General features: G+C 43.9%; 1 protein-coding gene across 3 annotated transcripts in view; it reads left to right on the top strand.

Annotated features, from left to right (window-relative positions):
• Positions 1–18982, top strand: part of Cabin1 (calcineurin binding protein 1) — a 132877-nt gene that overhangs the window by 4804 nt on the left and 109091 nt on the right. For all 3 annotated transcript variants that reach the window (XM_048343547.1, XM_048343548.1, XM_048343546.1), the window contains exons 4-11: positions 419–532; positions 4195–4329; positions 6531–6711; positions 11231–11360; positions 13367–13516; positions 14425–14711; positions 16344–16512; positions 18328–18464. In XM_048343547.1, coding sequence (XP_048199504.1) covers positions 419–532; positions 4195–4329; positions 6531–6711; positions 11231–11360; positions 13367–13516; positions 14425–14711; positions 16344–16512; positions 18328–18464 — 1303 coding nt within the window. The remainder of the gene's footprint in view (positions 1–418; positions 533–4194; positions 4330–6530; positions 6712–11230; positions 11361–13366; positions 13517–14424; positions 14712–16343; positions 16513–18327; positions 18465–18982) is intronic.

Raw genomic sequence — 18982 nt, 5'->3', positions numbered from 1 at the left:
CAGGAAATTCCAAGGATTTCAGAAGCTGCACCTGAGAAACCATGAACAAAGCCCCCAAATTGACATCTTATAATGCCATATATACTCTTTTTGGATTGTACTCGGGCCAGTTGACCACTTTTACCTAGAAAGGGCTACTGGGATCCTACCTTGGATGCCCTAACTCTGCTCTGGCTCTCTATGTTGTCTATGCTATTGTGTAGACTCAGTGCTGCCTGTATTGCTTGTGTCTGCTTTGGGGCTCATAAAGGACTCTTCTAGTGATCATCTCTGGGAAACTGGATTGTTAGGGTAATTCCACTATAGAGTGTGCAGCTGACAGTTAAGGTGGCAGTGACTATGGTCTCCATTAAACACATAATTGGTTTAAAATAGATAAACCTTTGTACTATATGAAAATATCTGTCTTGGTTTGCAGGAAGCAGAGGCTTTTGCCTTATACCATAAGGCTCTGGATCTGCAGAAACATGACAGGTTTGAGGAGTCTGCTAAAGCCTACCATGAGCTCCTCGAAGCACGCCTACTTCGGGAGGTAAGTTCCTGGCTGGCCAGGCACTATGGTGGGTAGCACCACACTTCGGGAGCCAGGCTTTCTGGCTCTTATCTCTGCTCTTTCATTACTTGACTGATCAAACTGATCCTTTCTACCACTTTCCCTTACCACACTCACTCTCTAATTCTTAATTTCAACAGGCTTCATTGTTCTGTTTTTATACATGCAAGTAAATAACTTCATCCATGTTCATCTTCATCCAGTCTGTTAGCCTTTTCCTATCCTGCTGGTACCCTCAACAGAGCCTGCTTTGCTTTCCTGTCTTTTTTTTTTTTTTTAGGTGTATATTAATTGTGCCAAGGAGATTGACCATGATATTTCAAATGTACATGTATTATATTTTGATCAGAATAACCCTCCTTTCCAGTCAGGTGCTGGTGGCTCATGCCAGCAATTCTAGCTACTCAAGTGGCTGAGATCTAAGAACCATAGTTTGAAGCTGGCCATGGCAGGAAAGTCCATGAGACTCTTTATCTCCCATTAACCACTAAAAAGCTGGAAATGGGGCTGTGGCACAAGTGGAAGAGCTTTAGCCTTGGCAAAAGAGCACCAGGACAGTGCCAAGGCATTGAGTTCAAGCCCCAATAATGGAGAGAGAGAGAGAGGGAGAGAGAGAGAGAGTGTGTGTGTGTGTGTGTGTGGTGTGTCTCTGTGTGTGTGTATGTCCATTCTTCATTGCTTTCTCTTTCCCAAGGCCCTGAGTTTAAACCCTAGTGTATGTGCATGCACACACACACACACACACTCACTCACTCTCTCTCTCTCCATTGCTTTCTCTTTCTTATCCCCAACTCCCTATTGATTAACAGTTTTCTTTGAGATTCCTCATGCTATCTTTATTCACTTTCTCTTTCTTTTTCCCTTTCCCTCACCCCCCTAAGTGGTACTATAGTTAGAAGCATGTTATACACACACACACATGGGTATGTGTATATTGGTATATATACACATGTACATGTCCATGAATATGAATATCTTTAGGTCCAGCTTTCACATATGAGTGACACCATAATATTTGACTTTTTGAACTTGGCTTATCTCAGCATGATGTTCTCCAACTCCATCCATTTTTCTGCAGATGCCATTTCACTTTTTTTTCTTTCTTTCTTTTTAAACTAAAAACCTAATTGTTGGGGCTGTAAATGTGGCTTAGTGGTAGAGTGCTTGCCTTGCATGCATGAAGCCCTGGGTTCAATTCCTCAGCACCACATATACAGGAAAAGCTGGAAGTGGCACTGTGGCTCAATTGGTCAAGTACTAGCCTTGAGCAAAAAGAAGCCAGGGCCAGTGCCCAGGCCCTGAGTCCAAGCCCCAGGACTGGCAAAAAAAAAAAAAAAAAAAAAAAAAAAAAGAAATGACATGAAGTTCCTGGTGAAGAGCACTAGGCATTGGGCTAACCTGGTATGGAATAAGGGTCTAGAAAGGATGACAGCCTCAGTTTTTTGGCCAGTCCTGAGCTCAAGTCCTAGGACTGGCAAAAAGGCAAAAAAAAACAAACCAAAAACCCCAACTAAAAACAGTGTATCAGGATTCTATTCCCCTAGCATCCTTGTCAGTATTTGTTGGTTTTTTTTTTTTCTTTCTTTTTTCTTTTTGGCCGGTTGTGGGGCTTGAACTCAGGGCCTGGGTGCTGTCCCTGAGCTTTTTTGCTCAAGAGTAGCCATTCTACCACTTTGAGCCACAGCTCTACTTCCAGTTTTCTGGTGATTAATTGGAGATAAGATTCTCATGGACTTTGCTGTCTAGGATGGCTTTGAACCGCAATCCTCAGATCTCAGCCTCTTGAGTAGTTAGGATTATAGGCATGAGCCACTGGTGCCAGGCTTCTTGTTGTTTTCTTTTTCTTTTTTGCCTGTCCTGGGCCTTGGACTCAGGACCTGAGCACTGTCCCTGGCTTCTTTTTGCTTAAGGCTAGCACTCTCCCACTTGAGCCACAGCGCCACTTCTGGCCATTTTCTATATGTGTGGTATTGGGGAATCGAACCCAGGGCTTCATGTATATGAGGCAAGCACTCTTGCCACTAGGCCATATTCCTAGCCCCTCTTGTTGTTTTCTTGATGATAACCATTCTGACTCTGAGGTGAGGTAGAATCTTATTACAGTTTTATTTTTCATTTTGCCATATTGGGATTTGAGCTCAGGACTTTGTGCTTGCTCAGCTGGCATTCTACCACTTAAGTCATGTCCCCAGTCTAGTCTTAGCTGATTATTATTATTATTATTATTTTGCCAGTCTTGGACTCAGGGCCTGGCCACTGTCCCTGAGCTTCTTTTGCTCAAGGCTAGCACTCTACCACCTGAGCCACAGCACCACTTCTGGCTTTTTCTGTATATGTGGTACTGAGGAATCAAACCCAGAACTTCATACATGCTAGGCTAGCACTCCGCCACTAAGCCACACTCTTAGCCCCTTTGCTGATTATTTTGGGGGTGGAGTCTTGCAGACTTTCCTGCCTAGGACAGCCTCTGAATCTCAGTAGTTAAGATTACTGACACGAGCCAGCAACCCTTTAGTGTAGTTTAGATTTTTATTTCCTTTATGGCTAGGGATGTTGAACATTTTATCTATTAGCCATTTGAATTTCTTCTGAGGACTGCTCAGTTTTCTAGTCAATTTATTAATGGTATTATCATTACTTTTTAATTTTTTGAGCTCTTTGTGTATTCTGCATATTAATTTTTTATTTATTGAGTACCTGGTGGAGATTTTCTCCAATTTTGTGGGTTGTCTTGGTTCTGGTAATTATTTCTCTTAGAAATTACTTTTGGAAGTAGAAATGTGGCTCAAGTGGTAGAGTGCTAGCCTGGAGGGAAAAAGCCAAGTGAGAGTATGAAGCCCTGAGTTTAAGACCTAGTACCCCCTGCCCCCCAAAAAAATTTAATTTGGAGAAACATTGATTTAAAAGAACAAAAAAGACAAAAATGATGTTCTTTTCATTCTCTGGCAAGGGTATTCGATTTTAAATCAGTAATTTCTTAGAAGTAAGATTTTTCTAAGAGTTGTCATAAAAGCTATGATAAAGTGACTTCATATTAAAGATGTTGACCATCTTTATGCTCTTCCATTCATACTTACTTTTAGTCTAGGAAATATTGTCATTCTATTATAAAAGTTATGGAGACATTAACCATTTAGTTGAAATAATTTATCTCTGGTCATGTGGTGAGTTACAGAATTGAGTATAATCTCTTGATTCTTAATCCAGTTGTTCCTAGGTTCAAGCTCAGGTTCTGCCTGGTGACTTTGGGTTACCTCTTCACACTCTGTCTGTATCTTTAGTCCTGAGCAGGGGAGAGCTGGCTAGGCTGTCTTATCAATGGTGGCAAATGTCACTTGTCATTCAGGCCTGAATCCCAAGGTGTAGTAGCAGTGGCAAGGGAGTATTCATTCTGTCCCTGTTGATGGCCAGACTGTGGCAAACTCCTTCCTGATGGTCTAGTGTTTCTTCTCTGTGATGAAAGCTGGAGTGATCCTCTTAAGAACATCATCATAGCATGTTCATTTTCTTGTATAAGCTGGCCTGGACTGGCACAAAGTCCTGCAGTAGGGGCTGACGTAGAAGCCATGTATCTTGCTAAATACTTGCTGAGGCACTGGGACCTAGGTATCATTTCTGCTTCTGTTTTTTCCCCCCCACAGGCAGTTTCATCTGGAGATGAGAAAGAAGGATTGAAACACCCTGGACTGATACTGAAATATTCCACATATAAGAACTTGGCTCAGCTGGCAGCTCAGCGAGAGGATCTGGAGACAGCCATGGAGTTCTACTTAGAGGTGTGGTCTGGCAGTGCTCTCTGTTTCATAGCAGCGATCTCTCTGTTTTGAAAGCTCTTGGTAGAGAGGATACATGTTGTCTTGTTTACAGTTGATTAGTATATCACCAAACTGCTGGATTAAAGGCTTTAGTCAGCAGATGATAACATTAAATACACAGCAGTCTGGAGATTTGAGCAGAGGCTTGGGTGCTGAGGGCTATATGTAAATTAATTTTTCTATACAGTGCATGTGTGACTGTGGGTAAGTTAATATCAGTGCCTCCAGCTTTGTACTAGTGTAGTGTATTGGAAGTAAACAAACAAACAGAATAAGGAATCCCAACACTTGGGAGGACAAAAGAGAGTTGCAAATTTGGGGCCTGTCCAGGCCATATAGCAACTTTGATTTCTATATTGCCTGTCTTCCTTCCTTCCCTCCCTCCCTCCCTCCCTCCCTCCCTCCCTCCCTCCCTCCCTCCCTCCCTCCCTCCCTCCCTCCCTCCCTCCCTCCCTCCCTCCCTCCCTCCCTCCCTCCCTCCCTCCCTCCCTCCCTCCCTCCCTCCCTCCCTCCCTCCCTCCCTCCCTCCCTCCCTCCCTCCCTCCCTCCCTTCCTTCCTTCCCTTTTTCTTTCTGCCAGTTGTGGGGCTTGAACTAACGGCCTGGGCACTGTGTCTGATGTTCTTTACCTCAAGGTTAGTGCTCTACTACTTGAGCCATAGCACCATTTCTGGCCTTTTCTGTATATGTGGTACCGGGGAATCAAACCCAGGGTTCATGCATGCTAGGCAAGCACTCTACCACTAAGCCACCTTCCCAGCCTGATTTCTGTATTATATTTCTATATTTCTATATTATAGTCATCACCTCTGTGGGTACTTCTAATGTGCTAGATACTGAGTTATTGCTTGCTATTCATATTTAAGCCATCTTGCAAGGAGGGTGTCTTTATTCTCATTTTAGAGGTAAGGAAAGAGGCTAAGGATCATTGTGCTAATTAATATTGGAGCTGGAATGTGAATTGAGGGTACCTCATATAATCTTTTTAGAATCCTTTAGGACTGGGCTGGAAATATGGCCTAGTGGCAAGAGTGCTTGTCTCGCATACATGAAGCACTGGATTCAATTCCCCAGCATCACATATATAGAAAATGTCCAGAAGTGGCGCTGTGGCTCTAGTGGCAGAGTGCTAGACTTGAGCCATAAAGAATCCAGGGACAGTGCTCAGGCCCTGAGTTCAAGGCCCAGGACTGGCCAAAAAAAAAGTTAGTACAACTAATTTATTTAACTCAGAACATTTTCTTGATGTGATGCTAATTTAAATATTTCTGTTCCTTATTAATTTAATAGGAAGTGAAAGAAGTAGAATAAAAAGAAAATACTGCAGTCCTAAAGGATTCTTTTTTTTTTGGCCAGTCCTGGGCCTTGAACTCGGCCTGAGCACTGTCCCTGGCTTCTTTTTGCTCAAGGCTAGCACTCTGCCACTTGAGCCACAGCGCCACTTCTGGCCGTTTTCTGTATATGTGGTGCTGGGGAATTGAACCCAGGGCCTCACGTATACAAGGCAAACACTCTTGCCACTAGGCCATATCCCCAGCCCCTGTACTAACTTTTTTTTTTTTTTTTGGCCAGTCCTGGGCCTTGGACTCAGGGCCTGAGCACTGTCCCCTGAGCACTGTCCCTGGCTTCTTCCCGCTCAAGGCTAGCACTCTGCCACTTGAGCCACAGCGCCGCTTCTGGCCGTTTTCTGTATATGTGGTGCTGGGGAATCGAACCTAGGGCCTCGTGTATCCGAGGCAGGCACTCTTGCCACTAGGCTATATCCCCAGCCCCCCTGGCTTCCTTTTGCTCAAGGCTAGCACTCTGCCACTTGAGCCACAGCGCCACTTCTGGCCGTTTTCTGTATATGTGGTGCTGGGGAATCGAACCCAGGGCCTCATGTATACGAGGCAAGCTCTCTTGCCACTAGGCCATATCCCCAGCCCCTGTACTAACTTTTTAAAGTGCCATTCTCTGGTTCTAAAAATGCACAACTTCAGGAAAGATGAGTTGGCTTTACTAGTAAGTTATAAACAATCATACAACTTTTGTCATTTTCCTTGGAAGTTTGAGCAGGAAGGCCAGTACTATGTGCCCCCTGTGTCCATAGGTACCTAGTCAGATCTCCAACTCTGTGTGTGTGTGTGTGTGTGTGTATACACACTCTGCTTGTGTTGTTTCCAGGCAGTGATGCTGGACTCCACAGATGTCAACCTCTGGTATAAAATTGGACATGTGGCCCTAAGGCTCATCCGGCTTCCACTGGCTCGCCATGCTTTTGAGGAAGGCCTGCGGTGTAATCCTGACCATTGGCCCTGCTTGGACAACCTCATCACCGTACTGTACACCCTCAGTGATTATACAAGTGAGTTTGGTTTTGATTCTTTCTTTTTTGTTTTTTTTTTTTTTTTTTGCCAGTCCTGGGCCTTGGACTCAGGGCCTGAGCACTGTCCCTGGCTTCTTCCCGCTCAAGGCTAGCACTCTGCCACTTGAGCCACAGCGCCGCTTCTGGCCGTTTTCTGTATATGTGGTGCTGGGGAATCGAACCTAGGGCCTCGTGTATCCGAGGCAGGCACTCTTGCCGCTAGGCTATATCCCCAGCCCCTTGATTCTTTCTTAATGTGCCTTTGTTTTTTGAGACAGAAGAGGGAGGCTCCCTTGGGTAAACAGATAGCCAAAGTTAACCCTGATAGGCTTTCTGCCAAATGGTCAGGGACAATGGACATGTTTCTATATCCTTGCTTTATTCCATTTTACTTTCTAGATTTCTTAGGTACTGTAGTAATAAGCATGTTCTTGGAGTGTTTTTTTCTTTCCTTCCTTGTACTATCCTTTTTTTGTGTGTATGGCATGTTTTTGTTTTGTTGTGATAAGGTCATACACTAATCTGGCCCAGGCTGATTTTGAACTCACTACCCTTCTTCTGGGATAACAGGCATGCACCACAATTCCTAGCACATTGTCCCATTTTTATGTCTTAGGTTGGGCTACTGTTACAAAATGTTAGAGTGGGTACCTTAAACAACAGAAATTTCTGTATTGATTGATTGAATGATTGACTGTGCAGGTCCTAGGACTTGAGCTCAGGGCCTGGGTGCTATCCTTGACTTTTGTGTTCAAAGCAGGCACAGCTCTCCTTCTGGCTTTTTGGTGCTTAATTGGAGATAAAAGTCTCACAGACTTTCCTGCCTGGGATGGCTTTGAGCTACAATCCTCAGATCTCAGCTTCCTGAGTAGCCAGGATTACAGCATGGCATGAGCCATCAGTGCCCAACCAGAAACCTATTTCTTGTAGTTCTGAAGACTGAGAAGTCCAAATTCAAGGTGCCAGCAGATTTTCTGTCAGGTCTTGGCTCTCTCCTTGGTCTGCAGAGGGATACCTTCTTGTTATATCCTCAGCGATGGAGACAGGGAAGTAGAGAAGGAAAGAGCAGGAGAGAGGGAAAGTGGGGAGGGGAAGAAAGAGAGAATACATTAATCTTTTCCTTTTATAAGGATACCAGTCCCATCATGGAGACTCCACATATGGTTTATCTAAAACTAATTATTCATAAACTCCCCCCCCCCATCTCCAAACACCATTACATTAGAGGTTAAGGCTTTAATGGGTGAATTTTGGAGATATAAACATTTATTTAAGACATAGCCTCTATCTCTACCCCTACCCAAATCTATGCCCTTCTTACCTGCTAAATATACTCATTCTATTCCAGTATCCTAAAAGTCTTTTTTTTTTTTTGTTGGGGCTGAGGAGGGCAATGGTCTCACTGTGTAGTCAAAACTGTCCTCAAAGTCAAAATCTTCTCATTTCAGCCTCCTGAGTGCTAGGAATATGGGTGTGAGCCATTATGCTTGACTCACAGAAGTCGTAACGGCTCTCAACATCAACTCTAAATTATTATTATTATTATTATTTTTTTTTTTGGCCAGTCCTGGGCCTTGGACTCAGGGCCTGAGCACTGTCCCTGGCTTCTTCCCGCTCAAGGCTAGCACTCTGCCACTTGAGCCACAGCGCCGCTTCTGGCCGTTTTCTGTATATGTGGTGCTGGGGAATCGAACCTAGGGCCTCGTGTATCCGAGGCAGGCACTCTTGCCACTAGGCTATATCCCCAGCCCTATTATTATTATTTTTTTTTTGCCAGTCCTGAGCACTGTCCCTGATCTTTTGCTCAAGGCTAGCACTCTACCTCTTGAGCCACAGCACCACTTCCGGCTTTTTCTGTTTATGTGGTACTGAGGAATCGAACCCAGGGCTTTATGCATGCAAGGCAAGCACTCTACCGCTAAGCCATATTCCCAGCCCCAGCTCTAAATTTTAATGTCTCATTTAAATATCATCTAAGTGATGTATATATGAGAGTAGAGGTACAATTTTTTCCTGAGGCAAATTTCCTTTCTACCTTGGGCCTGTTAAGACAGATCTGTTTTGTACTTCAACATGTAATGATAGGATAGACATTTTCCTCTGAAAGGGAGAAATAGAAAAGAGGAAGGAATGATGAGTCCCAGATAAGGCCAGATTTGCAGGCTTGGGATATGGACTAGTGCAAGAGTGCTTGCCTCATATACATGAAGGCCTGGGTTTAATTCCCCAGCACCACATATACAGAAAATGGCCAGAAGTGGTGCTGTGGCTCAAGCGGCAGAGTGGTAGCCTTGAGCAAAAAGAAGCCAGGGACAGTGCTAAGGCCCTGAGTCCAAGGCCCAGGACTGGCAAAATAATAATAATAATAATAATAATGCCAGATTTATGAAGGCAAATTTCAATAGCAGTTTGATGTTCTACCCTTACCTGTCCACTGTTGAACAGTGCCACTACCGTAGCTCAATGCAGTGGCCCCACATTTGTTACTTGAAGGATAGTACATGTTCACAGACTTCCTTCAGTCCCTCCTGTGTTTTTCTTTTCCCTTAGTCTCAACTGGCAGTGTTTTTGCTCATATAACTCCATCTCTATTCCTAGTTTTAGCATAGATAGTTCATTAAATTTATAATCAAATAAAATTTTTAATTATACTTAATTGTAAATTATAATTATATTACAACCTTATTTCATTATAATTAAATTTCTCATTATCCAAGAATTTGATATCCTTGTTAGCAAGTGGCTAGTTACATCTTTATTTTTTTCTGCAGAATAATCTTTCTCAATTTTTTGCAATGCATATGAAGTCACAGTTCCTACTCTAATTCATTTTCTAGTGTATTTTTTTCTTTTTTTCTTATTTATTGTCAAAGTGATGTACACAGAGGTTACAGTTTCATACATTAGACATTGGATACTTTTTTTTTTTACATTTCTTTCTTATTGTTAAAGTGATGTACAGTGAGGTTGGATACATTTCTTGTACTGTTTGTTACCTCCTCCCTCATTCCTCCTCCCTCCTCTCCCTTTCCCTCTCCCCCCATGAGTTGTGCAGTTGGTTTACACCAAACAGTTTTGTAAGTATTGCTTTTGTAGTCGTTTGTCTTTTTTTTTTTTGAAGGTTCATAAGGAGTTTTATTAGTGGGGCCATAGTTCCCACGGGAGAGGGAGCTACATGGCATCTGCACCTTATCCAGGTGGCAGCTTCTCTCTCTTGGGGTAAAGGGGAAGTAGGTAGGTAGTGAGTAGCAGTGTCTCATTAGGTATGGGTGGATCTGGGGGCTAGTGGGAGGAGCTGAGCACCTGAGGCTAGGGAAATGCTAACATTCCCTCCATTTGTTGTTTATTAATAACAGAGGAGGGGTACCAGGCTGGGAGTATGGGCGGAGGTTGTTTTTTTTATGTTTTAATTGCATTTTTTTTTCAAATTTTTATTATCAAACTGATGTACAGAGAGGTTACAGTTTCATACGTTAGGCATTGGATACATTTCTTGTACTGTTTGTTACCTTGTCCCTCATACCCCCCCTCCTCCCCCTGGAGGTTGTTTCTTCTGGAGCTACTTCCTGCTGTAAAGAGGTGAAGTAGTCAGGGGTCCCTGATTCGTCATTTGGCCTGGTATCATCCAAGAATGTAGTCATTTGTCTTTTTATCCTGTGTCTCTCGATTCCTAGTGTATTTTACCATATGGTTGTTCTTTCGTATTTGTAGAGGACCCCCTAAGAATACCAAAATCTATAGAAACTCAAGTACTTTATATAAAATTGGCATAATTTTTGTATATAACTTATCTATGACCTCTCATATCCTTTAAAATAATCTCTAATTACAATGAAAATGTTGAGTGAATAGTCATTATATTGTATTGTTTTGGGGAAAAAGTACATGCAAGTTTAGATTAAACACAGTTTTTAAATTCTTGTTCTTTTTTCCCCCAAATATTTTCAGTTCACGGTTGGTTGAAATTGTCGGTCACTGTAGAACCTAACACATTCCTTGACTAACTAACTGGTCAGGAACAACCATTCCATGCCTTCAGCACTTTGCTTAGAAATCACAGTTAAATAGTTTTATTGCTTACATGTTCTACTTTCCACAAAGCATTGAAACATGAAGGCATTTTAATCAAGTGCTTTGCTGTTTTTTTTTTTTTTTAAATATGGCCTTTTGTCCATTGGCCTCTTCCCCAGAAATGCCTTTAGTATACTTTAACATATATTCATTCATTTGTTAATTTTCCCATTTGCACAGGGTCTAACTAATGTAGTCCAGGCATCAAACTCTGAATCCTCCTCAGTGGTGGGATTATAGTGTGTGCTACAATCCTTGGCTCATACCCATATTTTTTCCCTTTTCTTTCTCTCTCTCCCTTCTCTCCCTCTCTTTTTCTTCCTCCCTCCCTCCCTCTGTCTGTCCTCCCCACTCCCCCCACCAAGGCTCCCCATCTCCTGATGTTAACTAACAGGGGCAGAGCTTCCAAGTATGGTCCTAAGTCCTAAACTGTTTGTTTCTCTGTCAGCATGCCTCTACTTTATCTGCAAAGCATTGGAGAAGGATTGCCGGTACAGCAAGGGTCTGGTTCTCAAGGAAAAGATCTTTGAGGAGCAGCCTTGTCTCCGGAAGGACTCACTCCGAATGTTCCTCAAATGGTAAGTTCTGCCTCATCCCATGTAGTGCTTGTGCCCATCACCATGTGCTGATAAACATGAGGAGCACACTTCATTCTCCCCTTAGGTCCAGACCTGCCTGCAGGTGGAACCCTTGAGCTCCAGAGCGGCATCCTAGACTTTTCTCAATCTTACCTCAAGCGTGCTTGATCTCTTGGCGATGCTTTCTTCAGGTTAAGCCTCTTACTGCCCTTCTTTCCCACTATTCTGCTAGCTCTTAATATTTGCTGGTTTTCCTCTAGATGCTTGTGACAACCTCCTATCCACTGTACCTCCTTTTTTCTTGCTGAAGTTTTGTCTGTAGTGTACTGCCCAAGCTAGTGTTCAAACATGCCTCTAATCTCGCGCCACTCTTGCCTTGCCACCAGAACAAACCTCACTCTGAGCTGAGTCACCCAGTCCCTGGTTCTAATTCCTCCTTACCAACTGCTTTTCCTCCTAGGCTCTTCTTTCGGGATGTGGGGGAGTGCCAGTCCTGGGGCTTGAACTCCAAGTATAGCCTCAAGTCCTAAACTTTGTTTCCCTAAGCATGTTTGTATATCATCTTCAAAGCATTGGAGAAGGACTACTAGTACAGCAAAGGTCTGGTTCTCAAGGAGAATCTTTGAGGAGCAGCCTTGTTCCTGAGCTTTTGTGCTCAAGGCTAGCACTCTACCAATGGAGCCACAATTTCACTCCTAGCCTTTTCGGTAGTTAATTTGAGATAAGAGTCTCACAGCCTTTCCTGCCTGAGCTGGCCTTGAACCAAAGTCCTCAGTCTCCTGAGTAATTAGGATTACAAGTATGAGCCACCAACACCCAGCAGGTACCTGGGCCCCTTTTACCAGAAATGCTGGGGCCCTGGAACATTCCAGGCCTGGCCCTGTTATGCTCTATCTTGTCTCCTCAACCTGGCTCCCATTGTGCACCCAACCAGTCCTGTCATCTTTCCACCTCTTTTCTTGCTATTGCTCCCACTTCACATGCCGACTCCCAGGCAGTGCCTTCTTTTTTGATTCTTTTTTTTTTGTGTGTGTGCATGGGTCCTGGAGCTTGAACTCCGAGCCTTAGCCCTGTCCCTGAGTTTCTTTCACTCAAGGCTAGCACTCTACCACTTGAGCCACACCTCCACTTCTAGTGTTTTTTGGTGGTTCATTGGCAATAAGACTCCCATGGCTTTTCCTACCTGGGGTGCCTTTGAACCAGGATCCTCAGATTTCCGCTGAGAAGCTAGGATTAGAGGCATGATCTACTTGTGCCTGGCACCTCTATCACTATCTGAGTGCTAGCTGCTTTCCTCCAACCTTCCTTTTGAGTGAAATCATCTTGCCCTCTGGTATTCCTTGGCCCCTGGAACTTACCTTCAGAATTTAATGGATATTTGTCTTCGTGTCTGTCTCCTATGTACTTGTGTTTTTGTACACGTAAGTACTGAAGAACTCACCTGTAGGAGATAGTTAACAGACACATTAGAGACAAGCACTCAGTGGCTGTGTGGTACAGACCTGCTGTGAGGCATCAGGACAGGCTAGCAGGGAGAGCAGGTAGGGTTGGGTCATCTCCAGTGGGAGGGGACCCCAGGCCTCAAGGCCTCCACCCTTCCTCTAATTTGGGGATACTATTAACTTTGGTGGGCTTGGTTTGTTTAATGGCTTTTGATTGGAGTGGGCATCTGGGGTAGTTAAATTTTAAAAAAAATTGTAAGTAATAATAATCATTTTCTGAGGCTTTCCAGACACAAACATGATATTGTTAGTACAACTGGAAGCTTTCTTCTTTCTGTGCCGGCTGTGATTTGTGGGAAGCACAAAAGGTGTTAGTCATTTCCAGCGCATGTGGGTCTTAAGTACTAATTGCCATCTACTTGAGGCTGGACTTAAGTGGTTATTTATGTGGGAAGAATAAACATAGATTAAAGGGTATTAACTTAAATGCACACTTATCTGTAAAATTTCAGCCTTGGCTTTAACTTGTAACGTTGTAATTTCTCCTGTCCTTCATGCTTCTAGTGACATGTCGATTCATGATGTAGTCGTCAGTGCAGCTGAAACACAGGCCATTGTAGATGAGGCCCTGGGGCTTCGGAAGAAGCGGCAAGCACTGCTAGTGAGGGAGAAGGAGCCGGATCTGAAGCTGGTGCAACCCATCCCCTTCTTTACGTAGGTAGTCCCTTGTCTCTGGGAATGCTGGGCTAGCTGGTGGGCCCTGATATGGGACACTACTCTGCTCAGAAGTGAGAAATTCCAGGCCTAACCCTGGCTGGTAGTTTGGGTCAGGGTTACATGCCCAGTGTCTCAAAGTCTACAAACATATACCTGCTTGTTGACTACTAAGTAGCAGCTCAGCTCTCTTATGGATATTCAGTCCAAGTCACTCTTGGTTAATGGCTTTGTTGACCCCTCCCACCTGTCATGTTCCTGTAAGGTCTCTCAATCTGCCCTACCCAGAGAGGAAAAGGAAGTTGGCATTTATTAGCTACTTGGTGGGGAGAAAACTGCAATCAGTCTTAGTGTAGACTTCCAGACTGTCAAGTCTGTGCTCTATCTTCAGGGACATTTAGGACCTTGCATAATATGCCTTAGCTCCTTTCTATTCTGGAAGAGTAATGTGGTATTGATGGCCCACTGGAGTTGGAGACAGTTTGGCCCCTTAGTAATATTTCACGTTAAATTTCTATTTTAAAAAATCTGACATTGGATCCGAATCCTTAAATTTAGCATGCATTGGCATTAGTGTTCAATTTCCTCCCCCCTTCTCACATAGACAGACACCTTATATGGAGGCATTGCTACACAGTGGTCCAGACCATTTCTTCTGGGTCAGATATACATGGTACTCCTGCTATTGATTGATTCATTACGTTCTATTCCCTAAAAATTGAGAAAGCAACATCCCTCCCTTGTTGAGGGTGTCATGATAATAAAGTAGAACATTCCTGGCTTCTGCTGGAGTGAGGGGCAGGAGGTCACAGGGCCCTCCTCTTGCTCTAGCTTATGCTATACCTTCAGATGTATTATTGGCCTTTCTGAAATGGTGCCAGGCAAGTATGTTGACCCTTTCGTTTCAGGTGGAAGTGCCTGGGAGAGAGCTTGTTGGCTATGTATAATCATCTCACCACTTGTGAGCCTCCACGGCCCAGTCTTGGCAAGAGGATTGATCTCTCTGACTACCAGGACCCCAGCCAGCTATTGGCATCCTCCATGGTGATGGCGCCCATCAGCGTGATCCAGCCAAGCCCTGTCAGCACCAGTACAGCTGTAGCTGTGCCTGACCCTGTTCTCTCCTATGCCTCTGTGGCCACAGCCAGCTTCCCACTGCATAGTACCAGCCTACTGGAAACAAGCACTCCTATAGGTGAGCGGGTCTCTTGGAGTCATCTTTCAGTGAGATCTCATTTGCTGAGCCCAGCAGGAATGAGAATGTTGGAGTACCTTGGCCTCTTTAGGGAGATGAGTCATATTGGCCCTTAAGGTTTAAGTGAAAGTGGAGCCCTTAGCCTTGTAGGGCATTGATGAAAGCAATTCATTACCTGTAACTCATTCTACTGAGAGGACATGCAGGGTATTCATTGACAGTGTGTTCTCTTGGGTGGGGGTGGAGGGTAGGGGGGTTAGAAAAGGGAAGGGGGAAGGGTATTACTAAGTCATAACATAAAAGTCCCTTTCAACTCTTGTCTCAGCAAGTCTCTGCTCTCACTGGCCATGCACATTCCAGACAATACTAAGTCACCAGCATGTATGGTAGTTTGTTATTGTATGGCTTTATTGATTCTTATTATCATTGGAGTTGTAAAAAAACATAGTTTGACAAAAGATTCTACTCTCATGCCTGATGTCTCTGGCCAGGCACTGGTGGCTCACGGCTGTAATCCTAGCAACTTAGGAAACAGATACATGAGGATTGTGGTTCAAATCCAGCCCAGGCAGGAAAGTCTGTGAGACTTTATCTCCACTGAACTACCCAAAACGGTGGAAGTGGAGCTATGGCTCAAGTCATAGAGCACCAGCTTTGAGCAAAAGAAGCTCAAGGACAGTACCCAAACCCTGAGTTCAAGCCCCAGAAACAGCACCAAAATAAATAAATAAACAAAATTTAAAAATATGGCATTTAGGGAAGTTTTGGAATGACTTTCAGTCACAGTTGCTTCTAACTTCCTCTGTTGTCTAAGTGGTTTCCAACTCTTTTGCTCTTTTCATATTATTATCGGGTGTTCACAGGGTCCTGGATGTGGTCAGTGCAACTCGCCACATATCCCAACCATATCATCTGAGGCCTTAGAGGCTTACAGCTCACTTGTACTGGGGTAGGGGGGTACTTAACACTGTGGATCTTAACCACTTGAGAAGGATGTGAGAAATAGAGGTGAGGTTTGTGTATGTGTTTGTGTGTATATGTGTGTGTGTGTGCCCGTCATGGGGCTTGAACTCAGTGCCTGGGCACTGTCCCTGAGCTTTTTTTTGCTCAAGGCCAGCAGTCTGTCACTTGAGCTATAGCTTCACTTCCAACTTTTTGGTAGTTAATTGGAGATGAGAGTCTCATGGACTTTCCTGCTTGGGCTGGCTTTGAATCACGATTCTCAGATCTCAGTCTCCGGAGTAGCTAGGATTATAGGCATGAGTCACAGGCACCTGGCAAATTAGGGGTTTTAAATTAATTTTGTTTAGGACTCTTTGCTGTTGGAGAAGAAAGATTTTTTTTTTCCTAGTCCTGGGGCTTGAACTCGGGGTCTGGGTACTGTCCTTGAGCTTCTTTTGCACTTTACCACTTCAGCCACAGTGCCACTTCTGGCTTTTTCTGCTTATGTGGTACTGAAGAATCTAAGCCAGGGCTTTATGCATGTGAAGCAAATACTCTACCACTAAGCCACATTCCCAGCCCAGAAGAAATATTTTTGAATGTAAGAAAAAGTTCTGTTCTGATAAAGGGGGACTGAAGAATTCCCCCCACTTCCACATTATCTGAGTTTAACTTGCACTCTTTGTAAAGGTGATATGTCTGGGGGAGATAAGTCCAAGAAAGGGGTAAAGCGGAAGAAGATTGCAGAAGAGAGTGGAGAGACAGCAAAGCGGAGGTCTGCCCGGGTTCGGAACACCAAGTGTAAAAAAGAAGAGAAAGTGGACTTCCAGGAGCTTCTGGTGAAGTTTTTGCCATCCAGGTACTGCACATTCCTTTTGAGTCACAAAAATAAGCAAATTCATAGCCTATCAGCCTTCCCCTCCAGTAATATTTCTGTTCTCTCACACATTGTCCTCTGGGTACCTAATCTGTACAAATATGGAAACCACATCTCTCACTAGACTGAGATCATGAATGTTTCTTACCTCCTCTTGTCTCCGAATTTCTTGAAGGTAGGAGCTGTCACAGGCTCATCTTTTAGGAACCAGGTACTTGTTTCTTGGGGCCTGAGAAGATGGGTTAGTAAGATAGGTAACACATTGTGTCCCTGCACCTATAGACACTCACTTGTTGCTGGGGTGCCTAGGATTTCTGTGACTTATCCATGACAACCCCATAGAAAGCAGCTTTCCTTCTTCCAGAGAATGTATGTCTGCTTGATTTCCTCTAGACTCAGCAGGATTCCCTTACATTTTGAGAAGGAATAGTCTTTGATTTCACTAATTCTGTATGTGTGTGTGTGTGTGTGTACGTGTGTGTACGTGCACACTGTTCTTGAGACTTGCACTTTGGGCACTGTCCCTGATCTTTTTTGCTCAAGGCTAGCATTCTACCACTTACGCCACAGCTCCACTTCCAGCTTTTTTGATATTTAATTGGAGATAAGAGTCTCATGGACTTTCCTGCTAGGTCTGGCTTTGAACTGAGATCCTCAGATCTCATCCTCCTGTGTAGCTAGGATTACAGGTTGCCATCAGTGCTGGGTTGATTTCACTAATTCTTAATGTTTCTTAGAGAAGCCTAGGAGAAGAAAAGGTGCCAGCCACTTTTATTCATGCATTGTCTTCTGATGAGTTTCTCTTCAAGTGTGATATAGGAAGTTTCCCCTTGGAAGAGCTTCAGGATTATACTGTGGTAAAGTGACCCTTTCCCTTAGCTTTGCTATTCTGTTTTGGGATTTTCTTCTCTAACCCTTCTTATGTGGAATGCTTTCTACCTTATCTTTATTGAGTTGATTTTTTTGTGAGGTTTTAGTGTTCACTTCAGTACCTCAGGCATCTTGTAGTATCTTGCCTGATAAAGTTTCCCTGGTATGTGTGAAATCAGGGGATGGAGACACTTACAAGTGCCCTGAATGTTTATGCTGCATAGGTCTGGTGTGAGGAAAAGGTTGGCCAAGACTTAGTCCTTGGGAAGCATCTGTAGAAGAGCTTTCCCTAGTCCCAAGACTAAGCTTGACCCAAAGCTTTATGGGCAGCTAAGGAGGGACCAAGCTCAGATGGGCTTGGTGTAGACTACCACTCTCACTCACCCAGCCATTTTGTCCCTGTTCATTGGGCTCCCTGAAAGCCTAGAAGTGCTCCTTTGGCCTGTACCTTTGTGCCTGCTCTTGTCCTACTCTTTGCAAGGCCAGACTGTCTCCTTTGTCATCAGCCTGAATAGCATCCTCCCTGATTCTGCTCTGTACTGCTCTTGCAACTCTCTGTCTCAAGCAAGAATTTTGCAGTGATTAGTCTTGCTTGTTGGTGTTATTGCTTATTGTCTCTCTCCCCTATCAGAAGGTAAACTTCCTACAGGTGAGTCTCTCATATTTACGTCTATATTCTAGCATCTAGATCCATGCCTGGTCAGTAGTCACATATTGATTGAATAAATGAGCAAGTAAGAGTACAGATCAGATGCTGGCTCACAAAGAGGAGAGAGGCAGAGCCTCCTGGAAGCACAGACTCTAGACCCTGCCACTCGGCTATTTTAGTCTACTTCAGGATTCAGATTAAGTTTCTCTACTAGAAGCAATTCACATGCTGTATCAGATGATGATGTAAATTTTGTGACTTTGGCTTATTCCATGCAGGTTAAGAAAGCTGGACCCTGAGGAGGAAGATGATCCCTTTACTAACTATGAAGTCCAGTCAGAAACCAAGCTGGAAACCTTTGCAAGCTTAGGACCTCATCGACTATCATTTGACTCAGCCACATTCATGGAATCAGGTAGGAATCAGCAGTGTGACTGCTAGGAATTTCCTCCAGGGCTTTTATTTTTACTTTTGTTGTTGTTGTTTTGTTGGTCAAGAAGATGCCTGTGACCATCTAGGAGGCCTGCTTAAATATCCCATCTCATACTTGCTTTGCTGCCTGAAGCTGAGTGCTTAAGGGTAAATTCAGAAACTTGGCTTTTATAAGTTGAATGTGCATCACAACTGAGTATGTATTATGTGCCAGACCCAGTGTTTTGTATTTTTTGTGCATGATTTCATTCAGTGCACTCAGCAGTACTCAGAGGCCAACCCTTTTGATTCCTTAGTCATGGCAATTCGAAGAGGCTTGCTTATTGGCAGTGACTGCTGGACCCAGACTTTGAGCCCTGGCAACCTAACATTAGCACCACAATGAAGTACTGTGCTTACCTGGATTGAATGGTGGAGGGAGGACACAGATTATCGTCTTTCAAAGAGAATGAGAGGGGCTGGGAATATGGCCTAGTGGTTAAGTGCTTGCCTCATATACAT

Source organism: Perognathus longimembris, chromosome 3 (assembly GCF_023159225.1).
Source record: "Perognathus longimembris pacificus isolate PPM17 chromosome 3, ASM2315922v1, whole genome shotgun sequence".
NCBI lineage: Eukaryota > Metazoa > Chordata > Mammalia > Rodentia > Heteromyidae > Perognathus > Perognathus longimembris.
This window is presented reverse-complemented; position numbering and strand designations above follow the sequence as displayed.